General features: G+C 38.5%; 1 protein-coding gene across 1 annotated transcript in view; it reads right to left on the bottom strand.

The window, feature by feature from the left end:
* Window positions 1-12,172, bottom strand: part of LOC126161971 (serine-protein kinase ATM) — a 481,619-nt gene that overhangs the window by 213,906 nt on the left and 255,541 nt on the right. Inside the window, exon 24 of the mRNA XM_049918161.1 lies at window positions 4,534-4,839. Within this exon, the coding sequence (XP_049774118.1) occupies window positions 4,534-4,839 (306 nt within the window). The remainder of the gene's footprint in view (window positions 1-4,533; window positions 4,840-12,172) is intronic.

Raw genomic sequence — 12,172 nt, 5'->3', positions numbered from 1 at the left:
ACAAAGCACACAAATGCTTGAAAAACAGTAAGATCAAAGTAAATTTATTCATTTTTATTGGTAAGACAGGTACCTGTAAAAGAAGCACAAAAACCCTGATAAGATAACCATCTGTATTGGCTGCTTCCAGGTATAGCTCAACAAATCTACATAGCTATGACACATATATTGTTGTTTTATATAGGTTTTCTCATGGCACACTATACAAACACGTTTGGATTTGCGCAGTGGCATATGATTCTAGAATGGAATGACAGTAATTGTGATGTTACCACATCTAAGTGGCTTAGACGCAGCTTATTTGCTACAGGTACTGCTTGCAAATGCTAACAAAGACAGTGAATCTGGTTGGTTGTAATAAATGAAAAGCACCAGTTTGCTTTTGTTCTACAATATTACTTTTATTGTGTTAGCCGGTTTTTGTCTTACAAGGGCATCTTCAGACATTTACTGAGTATTGTCACCAAAGAAGTTACAATGTTTGCAAACAACATAGGAAGAGAAGTAAAAAATCTAGCCTGAAGCAGAAACATACAGTAAGTAACACCTTAGACAGTGAGGTGGTAATGCAATGAAAAGTTAAAAAATTGAACAGTAAATAAATAACAATGGAGTAGACAGGAAAAACTTTAACACAAAATAGGAACAGCATGCCTAAATAGCAGTTTCTATTAATAAACAAAACTAATAAAATAAAATAAAATTAGTACTTGACAGTGCTACATCAGAAGGCATAAAACATGGAGAGTGATACACAAACCAATTAAACGAAGAAACAATTATCAATGTAACTACAGAATACATAAGGAATTTAAGGAATATCAATAAGATAAACTGAAATAAATAAATGCATGAAAATGAAGGTGTCTGACGGAATAGATAATAAATGCAATCTTTGAGAGTGTGGTGGTATTGCATTTTAACTTTATATGGAATACATAGACAACTTCGATAAAACAAAAGAACTTAATGAATAAAGGAAAATGGGAATACATAGGAACAGAAAGTGTGGGAAGTAATGAACAACACACGTGATTATATAAAGTTTAGGAAAGGGGAAGTGTTGAGCTGTGTCTGGTCATTTAGGATTAGATCTGGACTGTGAGCAAGAGGTTTGTTAATTTCCAGGGCTTCCAGCAGGTTGGGTTTATGGCCTTTGTTTGCTAAGTGAAGTACATGGGACACTGGATGGTAGTTGTGACCCTCACTCAGTATATGCTCAGCAAATGCGGAGTCAGAATTGTGCAACCTCCAGCTGTGTTCATGTTTAGCCAGCCTAATTGCTATGTCCCTGCATGACTGACCGATGTAAAATTTGTCACAATCAGAACGGATGATTTTGTATACCTCACTGTTGGCTAATAACTGGATCTTATCTTTGCTATTAAAAACACACTGGGCTGTTGTATTCTTAACATAGTAGGAAAGTCTATAATTGCAGGATTTCTGAGCTTTGGCTACAACCTGTGATACCTCACATAGAAATAATAGTGTACACCATTTCTTGCAGACAGTGGATGGGGAGCAGGTGGGGCACAGATGGGGGGTATACTTTTCCGTTTTTGTTTCCTGTGCAAGATGTGGTCAGTAAGAACTAGACTGTAGCCATTGGCTGTGGCAATAAATGTCATTGTATCTAACTCTGCTTTAAAATCATCTCTGGACATGGGGATAGATATGAGACAGTGTACCATTGAGTGGAAAGCTGCATGTTTGTGAGCTATGGGGTGTTGTGAGCAAGAAGCTATTACTGTGTCAGTAGTTGTAGTTTTTCTATAAATTTTGAAATAATGTGTATTGTAAACTGAATATTTTTATGTTGACTGTTTAGGTTTTTCAAAAATGTGTTGAGTTGTCTTGTAGCACCAGTCCACATACACAGGGCATCATCTACATATCTAAACCAATATTTGATATTTTCACTCAAAGGTTCTGTTTTTAGAAAATTTTGTTCAAAATGGTACACAAATATTTCAGTCAACAGTGGACTAAAAGGGGAACCCATAGCTAAGCCATCTAACTGTTTATAAAGAGGCACTTGGAACTGGAAATAGTTCTGTGCAAAGCATGTCTGAGTGGCCAGTCTCAAGTCATTCAATTCCACAGGATTGGCATTAGAATTGTGCATCAGCTCTGTCAGAATATCAATGCATTCTACCACTGGTGTATTGGAAAGCAAACTGCAGACATCAAAGGATACTAATTTATCACTGTGTGAGACAGAAATACCTTTTAACTTATTTACTAAGTCCACAGAGTTTGAAATACCATGCTTTCATTTGAATTTAGTCTTGCTCTTAATTAGACATTCCGTTTACTAGCTAGTTTGTAAGATGGAGCAGTGAATGATGATACAACTGGACGAATAGGAACATCTTGTTTAGGCAGTTTAGGGAGGCAATAGTTTCTAGGAGGCACTGGGTTCACATTAGTTAAAAGTTTTGCTTCAAACTCAGAGACTATGCTTTTGCATGAATTGATTGTGTATTTAACACCCTCTTTGAATAATTTATTAGGGTCATTAGACTTGGCAGCCTGTGGTATTCAGGAAATTATCAACTTTATCCACATAGTCACATTTGTTCAAAAGTATCAGATTTTGTGGCAATGATATCTTGGTGTTGTAATTTCTGTTTTAAGGACTTGAAGGTGTGAAAGTCAATAGACTGTGGCATGTTACACACAAATTTGGTTTCATTCTTTAGTGCATTGGCAACTAAATATTTTGCAGTGGTGTCTTTCTTTAGAGCATATTCAATATCTACTTTCATAACATCCAGTTGTTTTTCTCATGGAGGGTGGGGAGGAGCATATTTAAAACCTTTCTCAAGCACTTTTTGTTCATTTGGAGACAGAACCAAGTTCGATAGGTTAATTACGCATTGGGAAAACTTTTGTTTACAGTTTGAGGTTAGACGTGCACTCACTTTCCTAATCATGGATAATTTCCTGTTCTGCCACAAAAATATGTCATGAATAAGTCCACTTACACTTTGACGAACTTCTCGATCGAAAATGCCAAACTCACAGGAGTGTAACTTCGATGTGGTTACCGTACGTACCACTTTTAGATGTGTACACACGTTGTCATGAACACAATACCATTTCTTCATTTCTTCCTTTATCCACGTGTATCTTGCAACATCAATGGCTTTATTTGCAGCGGCAGATTTTCCTCTTGACTTTATGGAGACATATTTTGGCGTAATTTTGCATTGCAAACACTGTTTTTTAAACCAAATGTGTTGTGTTGACTTTGTTTTTGTCTCAATAATCTACTATAAAAGACGGATAATTGTGCTGTTGTGGCACATTCTATCACGTTAACAGTATCTTCCGTTGGTTCTTGGTAGAACAACATTATAATAAATGAAAAGCACCAGTTTGTTTTTGTTCTACAATATTACTTTTACAGTGTTAACCGGTTTTCGGCTTACAAGGCCATCTTCAGACATTTACTGAGTATTGTCACTAAGTTTATTGAGTGATATTTCTCTCTGTCCTTCTATAAAAGCCAATCAATGCCCTTAAGTAATACTAGGAGTCCCTTCGATAGATCTCTGTTAGCCACAGTTTCTTCAGGAATTGTCTACAAGCTCATGTCTAGGAGTTAATGTTGCTGCTTCTTTATAATGGAGTCTTAGCTTCAATTCTGAGTCGCATTTGATTTTATCAGCCCAGAGAATGGATGTTGCATATTCCTCGGTATTATCAATACACAATTTACTGAAGCGTTGTCAAATAAAAACTTGCACTAGGAAGCCAAACTCCCCCAGATGAGGCCTCCCAGCCAATAATGCTATTTCATCACTTAATTTGTTTTCTTCTCTTTCTTTTCTCCTAGGAATTATGACCAAAATATTGTATTTTGGCTTCCAGTATTTCGAATTAGAAGAAAAGTGCAGTGCAGTTTATTCTACAGCATGCACCTATGGGCTTCTTTCTCTGTTCCCATGAAGTGCAGGTGTCCTGTTGTTCTCCCCTACCCTTGCAAGTGTTTCATGGCATTCTTCAATAATCTTTTATACTGCAGGATTTACTCCATTAATGTTATGAAGTCAATATGTATACAGACAAAACTGTAATTCTGTTACTATTTTCATATTACAAGATATGCTACTAATTAGAAAGTATCTGAAAAATACTTGAATGGCCCGGAAGTAGAATGGAGTCACTTCTATCTTTTCACACATAATTTCTATACAACAGTCCTTCCAAATTAACTGGCTCCACTCCACACAAGTTATATTCAAGCCACTCCATAAAGATACAAACTAAAAATCTTTCGCAGTACAACAATCACTTAGTAAAAAAAAGTTCTAAGAGTACAGGGGGGAGAGGGAGACAGAGCAAGGGAGGGAGAAAGAGAGAGAGGGAGAGGGAGAGGGAGAGGGAGAGGGAGAGGGAGAGGGAGAGGGAGAGGGAGAGGGAGAGGGAGAGGGAGAGGGAGAGGGAGAGGGAGAGGGAGAGGGAGAGGGAGAGGGAGAGGGAGAGAGAGCAGTATTGTCCATAAATATAAAATTAACAACATACCTGAAGATATTCTAAGGTATCCAACATTTGCTGAGATTTTATGGTGGGAGGAGCTGGTTCTGGTAAGCTGGATGTGTATCCACACAACGCAGTTACAGTGCCAACATCAAATAGTAAGCGAAATATTGTCACAATTACGATATCCATATTTTCTGAGAGAAGACATTTAACTTGGTCCTCTGAAAGTATTTTTTCAAGCTGCTTCAGAAGCTGTTCAGCATTAAATATATTGTAATTATACATCTCTTTGCTGTTTTTCATGGTGAAGATTGGTAGAAGATGTCCAATTATGTAAGGGCTGCATACCTGTAAAATTAAATTTCCATTTTACAACAAATTCATAACAGAAAAGTAGGTGTTGAGATAGGGGTATTTATATTTAACCACAAATGCATCAAATTTGGAAAACAGTCCCTTTCTTCAGAAGCTGGGAGGCAGAGGATACAAGATGTGACAGTTCAGAAATTTATGGCTGTAGAAGTATGAGAGATCACTTTATATATCAGGCATCACTTACAAGGAAATGAACAGACCTATTCTGTCAAAACAGACCATGACTTTTAGGTCAGCCTCAGTTAACAATATATTATTTCTTGGCCTGGAAAATAAAACAAAACTGATCATTGGCTAGCTTTTTTTTAAGATACCTGAAAAAACATTATTTTCTTGTGGCCCTTGCCTATCAATCACTGGTATGAATTTGAAACACACTCATCCCATCTTTGTTCACACTTAAAGAAATACTCTTATATCTTCAACACTGCAGTGCAGCAGATGGGGAGCCATGTAACTGTTTTACTTCATGCTATCAACATTTACATGAGCAAAGAGCTGAAGCCACCAACAGAAAGAGCTGTGAAGATTATATGATATGCAAAAAGATCACGAAACTATAAGATCAGCATTTGAATATAATGTAGACATAGACCCTCTGCAAAGTAAGTGAAACGGTTATGATATTTAAAATGCTAGTATGAAATCTGATTACAAACTATTCACAAAAGTATAGTTAAAAACCACAATTACCTTATCAGACAACAATAAGCAGTAACAGTAACTGTCAAAAGCATTTTAGGTGTATGTGTGTGTGTGTGTGTGTGTGTGTGTGTGTGTGTGTGTGTGTGTTTCAATGTCACTGCACACAGTGTAAAATTAGAATTCAGGATAAAATAGGTGGTGGTCAAAAATAAATGCAATGTTTAATTTATGACTCTGTGTGCTTCTCTTTCAAGTTGAACAAAACTCATTTAAAACATTGAGGACAAATTTTATAAAATAAATGATTCTGTCTGATGTAATTTAAACTTCTGCTACAAACGCAAAAGATAAGACGCCAGGTTTTAGCAAATCTTGTGTATACAATGATGACAAGGAGACCACATGCAAATCGGATTTTTGTAATTTTTTTATATTTATGGTATATGAAGTTCAGAACTCAAATCGCAACATCCCACAGTAGCTCAACGCAATTCTAAAAAATTATTGAGAAACTCAACTTCAAAATTTTCTGAGCGTCTTTAGTGACCTAAAATACGGTCAATCTTCTTCAGCACACAGTGTCAATCTCCAGGAGAATGCTTGCCTGTCACACAGGGGTCATGTGTTCCAATACAACCCAACATAATTTTTTAAACAAAGGTGCATGTTCCGCGAGAATTGCAAAGAAGTATAAAATACATAAAGATAGGGAAAAAATGGTAGCACTCAAAATTGGTAACCTTAGATCACTGGTTTGAATCTCATTTCAGTAAGAGGTGCATGGTGTTAATGGGCCATAGGCAGTTCAGGCATTAGGTAATGAGGTAGCGCAATGAAGATCAGAAAATAGTATTTCCTGGTTTAGTACTTCGCACAATGTAAGGTATGAGCTTCGATGCAATCAAGCAGATGATGAAATGTCTCTCTCTAATGTACTTGTACAATTCTTACCAAGTAGTAGCAGAAATTTGATAGTTAATGAAACTGGATCCCTACTTTAGTCTGGTGTCGTCATAAAAAACTATCATGGGACAAGAAATTGATGAATATGACAGTTTATTAAATGAAGGCTTAACAGACTGAACGGATATAATCTTTAAAATCTATGCTAGGAGAATATAATGTTAAAGATACTAACACTGCTCTTGGATTTAATACAACAGTCCATATTTTCAACAAAATATCCTGGTGGTCCCCAATTCTTTTCTGCAGATAGTGAAGTATTCTGATTTTCATCGTATGTGATGTAATGAATCTTTATATTTTTAAACCACTCACCTCTACTCATAAGATGCTTTCATTCCAAACACTATTTCAGTCACATGGCTTTAATGCCAAAAAGTTTCACAATGTATGAGAATCTTTAGCAAAACACTTAAAAAAAATTGGAACAACAATCTCAATACATTAGCCATTTCACAGTCAATAAATTCTTTCTAAAAAGACAAATGTTTTTCTCAGGACAGCTCTATCCTCCTCTGCTCATGTTTTTATTCACTCTTTCTGATTCTTACTTCTTATATTCACTTGAAAATCACATTCATCTCTATATTATTGTTTTTGTTTATTATGACTATTGGACTTACTTTGATTAGTGTCACGCAAGGTCTAGAAACTTCTTGATGTATAACAGTACAAATTAAAATTCTGAGTTGCAAGAATCTGTCCTCAAATTTTATGGCAACATTATCATGCTATTCACAGTACTAGCATTTCTGCTTACATTGCCAGGCACCAGAACAACAGTACCTCATGCATGTCTTTTTATGTTCTTGAGCAACAGAATTACATCATATCCCTCACAGTGTGTAGCAACTTTTCACTCTGATGACTGGTGACAAAGTACCATGGCTTACATTTCATGATACACTGAAAGCAATGAAAGACAGTCATCCTGATTCATGACTGCTAGCTGCCACACTCAGCTCACAGTCACTAGTTGGAGATGGTTCAAGGTGCTCCTCAGATACGCTCAATAGGACTGATGTCAACTGACCTGGGAAAGAAATAGGCCGAGCATGGAGAAGCATCTTGTATCTGCTGTGTATTGCTCAAACCATTCTACCACTATTTTTCTAAAGAGTGCTGTTAACAAATAAATGGATACACTTGATTCAACAGTGGGTTTCAGCATCATACGCCGGTTATACCTTAGCATATGATACAGACGTATATTACAGTACAAGCACTATTTTACATTACGCTTTTGTGTAAGATACTTTGTGTGTGGACATTTTGTTTTCATTTTGTTACTGTTTTAACATGGAACAATATTTCAGACAGTATTTTGAAACGAAAATTGAAGCTTTACATTGCTTTGTTATGATGCTACAGATCCATAAACCATTCCTCTTATAATCCGACCTGTTTTGCATTCTGACCGTGCTCCTTAGACCATAGGGAATGGATTAGTGAGGTTCTACTGTATATTATATGCAACTGTTAGCAACAACATGAATCAAGGACCTCACCATTGGTGGGGGGCTTGCGTGCCTCAGCGATACAGATAGCTGTACCGTAGGTGCAACCACAACGGAGGGGTATCTGTTGAAAGGCCAGACAAACGTGTGGTTCCTGAAGAGGCACAGCAGCCTTTTCTGTAGTTGCAGGGGCAACAGTCTGGATGATTTACTGATATGGCCTTGCAACACTAACCAAAATGGCCTTGCTGTGCTGGTACTGCGAATGGCTGCAAGCAAGGGGACACAACAGCCATAATTTTTCCCGAGGGCATGCAGCTTTTACTGTCTGGTTAAATGATGATGGCATCCTCTTCGGTAAAATATTCCGGAGGTAAAATAGTACCCTATTCGGATCTCTCGGCGGGGTACTCAGGAGGAGGACGTTATCAGGAGAAAGAAAACGGAGTGTGGAATGTCACATCCCTTAACCGGGCAGGTAGGTCAGAAAATTTAAAAAGGGAAATGGATAGGTTATATAGTGGGAATTAGTGAAGTTTGGTGGCAGGAGGAACAAGCCTTCTGGTCAGGTGAATATAGGTTTATAAATACAAAATCAAATAGGGGTAATGCAGGATAGGTTTAGTAATGAATAGGAAAATAAGAATGCGGATAAGCTGCTACAAACAGCATAGTCAACGCATTATTGTGGCCAATATAGATACGAAGCCTACGCCTACCACAGTAGTACAAGTTTATATGCAAACTAGCTCCACAGACGATGAAGAGATTGATGAAATGTATGATGAGATAAAAGAAATTATTCAGATAGTGAAGGGAGACGAAAATTTAATACTCATGGTTGACTGGAACTCGATAGTAGGAAAAGGAAGAGAAGGAAACGTAGTAGGTGAATATAGAATGGGAGTAAGGAATGAAAGATAGTAAGGAATGAAAGAGGAAGCCGCCTGGTAGAATTTTGCACAGAGCATAACTTAATCATAGCTAACACTTGGTTCAAGAATCATGAAAGAAGGTTGTATACATGGAAGAATCCTGGAGATACTGAAAGGTTTCAGATAGATTATATAATAGTAAGACATAGATTTAGGAACCAGGTTTTAAATTGTAAGACATTTCCAGGGGCAGGTGTGGACTCTGACCACAATCTGTTGGTTATCAACTGTAGATTAAAACTGAAGAAACTGCAAAAAGGTGGGAATTTAAGGAGATGGGACCTGGATAAACTGACTAAACCAGAGGTTGTACAGAGTTTCAGGGAGAGCATAAGGGTACAATTGACAGGAATGGGGGAAAGAAATACAGTAGAAGAAGAATGGGTAGCTCTGAGGGATGAAGTAGTGAAGGCAGCAGAGGATCAAGTCCTCATCTCCTGCTCCAATCTCCTTCCGTTGGACACTGCATGTGTGTCGCCAGCGGTCAGGCGAGTACTGGCTGTGCAGACCTCACTGGAGTTCCATCCTGACTCCTGCCTTGTCCCCGACTGAACTTCATCCCCAACTGACTGACCGCACTGGCGGTCCGTCCCTTACTGCCTTCCAACGGATGACTGTTGGTGGATGAATCACTTATTTGAATGTATATTGTAGAGTGTAAAGTAGTGCCAGATATAAATGCAATCTAGAAAGCAAATGATCGCACTGTCTACATGTTGGGTGCCTCGCTGTTACTGTCTGTTAGCTGGCACCCATTGCTACTACCATTGTACACCACACAGACACATAAATCATAATCACTGGAATCATCACCTTTAGTTCGATGATAACCAATGAAAAACTCGTAACTTTGCCTGTCTGTGAGAAAACTTGTAATTCCGGTAACCCGTAACTCTGTGATGAAACAGATGTTTTGAAAGTGCATGGATTTCTGTAATCTGTAAATAAGTAGGATTGTACTATACTGTTACATATGTACCAACTTTATATATCATTTTATATTATTTTTTAATAAAACATTTTTGTTTCACCTGGAAATTTTAAGAAAAAGGAGTTCAAAGTTTTAATTGCCCAACATTGGTTTGTAAGCGTAATGACATTTCTTCCTTCCTGACACTCTTTCTGTAGTATGTCATCTTCTCAGCCTTCCGTGGCATAGTTTATGCAACACTTTCTGATTCCTTTCACAATAGATTCACATAAGATTCTGTGCTAGACAGCATGGATCTGCTGACACAGCATGGCTATTGAGGTTTCCTTTAACTTGTTGCCTGAAGTAAGGGCATGGTGTCTGTGCAGAAGGCACTCACTGTAAAGCTGTCACAGGTAAACATTAAAACATTCACAACATCCATTGCTTGAATTTGTGAAATCATGCTGCTAGGAATTATTACCAGGTCTGTGTTGCTGTTTTCTATCTGACCTTTAACTTGGTGGGTAAGGTGTCCTTCGAATGAATCTAGAATCAGCATTTTCCTTCTCTTAAGCAAAGAACTTAGGGAGGACAACGGTACAATTCACAGTCTGGGCACCCAGATTTAGATTTTCCGTGATTTCCCTAAATCCCTCCAGGCAAATGCCTGGATCGTTCCTTTAAAAAGGCACAGCTGATTTCCTTCCCCAGCTGTGACTCATTCTAAGCTTGTGCTCCATCTCTGATGAGCTCATTGTCGTTTGGATGTTAAACCCTGATCTTCTATTCCTTTCATTTCCTGGCATGAAAAGATGAGATGTGCAGGTAGATTTTTGTTTGATATCATTTTCCTGCAAAGAATAACGCTTTCTTCCATCTGCTAGGCCACCCAGCACTAGTTTCATTCTGGCCTTTTCATTGCCAGAACTACTTCTAGTAGCATTTTTAATGCCTTTCACGTCAACGGTGACATGTGGCGCCAGATGAAATAGATGTCTGATCGGCCTTGCCCATATGACCTAACTGTTTCTGTAGATTGATTATGTGACACCGATACACAAATAGTTTTTTGTCAAGTGCCACTGGAAGTTCCATAGTTAGCATTATTCTGCATCATAACAGCGCAGCCATGTTCATCATCCTTCTACACCAACCAGTATTCTGCTATCCACGCTGTTGGAAAATACCTATTTATTTCTGGTGCCTTCATTTGGGTAATTTTTCAATTAATTGGGAAGCATTCAGTGCATTTCTCTTGTACATACTGTACATCCTGTTGCTCCAATTAATGAAACTTTCTCTGCTGTGGTCCTTTCAAAGTTTTGTGTGTGGCACTCGGGTTCTTTAATTTGTTCTCCAGTGGATGCCACCTGTGAACATTCATTTCTGTGACACCAAATTTTCTTCTTGCTGCGTATTTGTTTGTGTTCTCTTCTTCATGAGACCACCATTAATCTAAAGTAGGCGTCACTGCCTGAGTGAACCAGTTGTACACTGAAAACTCATAGATTTATGTTTCTTAACAGACTGTTTCTTATGACTGTATTTTGCATTGTTTTTGATTGCCACAATTCACAGTTCTTACAGCACTGTCAATATAAACAAAGAGAATCATTCTTTCCAGCTGAACTGGCAGGAGTCGTACTGAGCGAGGTGGCGCAGTGGTTAGCACCATATTCGGGAGGACGACAGTTCAGACCCATGTCCGGCCTTCCTGATTTAGGTGCAGAGATGTCAGGTAGCCAATGGGCTGGTGTTCCCGCTGCATGGTTGGATCCGAGCCAGTGTGCCCAGGTCGCCGTGTCTCCAAGTTCCGAATGGACATGGAGTTGAATCAGGTTGGAGCTGCAGTCAGCTTCAGATAGCCAAGACTCGCCCGACCGTTGCTGACACATGTAACTTGAGTGGGAACGACCTGGGTTGGTCGTTCGGTCGGTTGTCTCATCGGACGACGTCTATCTGGTCACCGGTGTGTGTCAAACTGATTCGTCCTTGTTCTTCCACAGTGACTGCTTTTATGATTGTTCGAGTTCTTGTGCAAGTGTGTTTACGGGGAACCGTGTGTAGCTTCGGTGATTTCCACTGAGCAAATAAATGCTGTCTGCATACTGGAGTAGGCAGTTGGTCGGTTGCGACAGGGGGAATTGATTATGTTGTTGGTTGGTTCTTCAGCCGTCCCTAGATCATGTTGTCACCCCATTATTTAGTGTTTCACTTGGCTGCCTGTCTCACCTGAACTGTTGTTAGAGTTTCCTCCCCAGACCAACCCTTAAAACACTTCTGAGCACCACCATTTGTTTGTGATTGTCATTTTATTTGGTCACAGGTACAGTGCCAAGCCTTCAGCTGTGTATTAATATTGTCTGTTTTATGTTTAGTATATGGCCTTCGGC

The sequence above is a fragment of the Schistocerca cancellata genome, chromosome 2 (genome assembly GCF_023864275.1).
Source record: "Schistocerca cancellata isolate TAMUIC-IGC-003103 chromosome 2, iqSchCanc2.1, whole genome shotgun sequence".
In the NCBI taxonomy this organism is placed as follows: Eukaryota; Metazoa; Arthropoda; class Insecta; order Orthoptera; family Acrididae; genus Schistocerca; species Schistocerca cancellata.
Note: the sequence above shows the minus strand (reverse complement) of the source record. Positions and strands in the feature narration are given on the sequence as shown.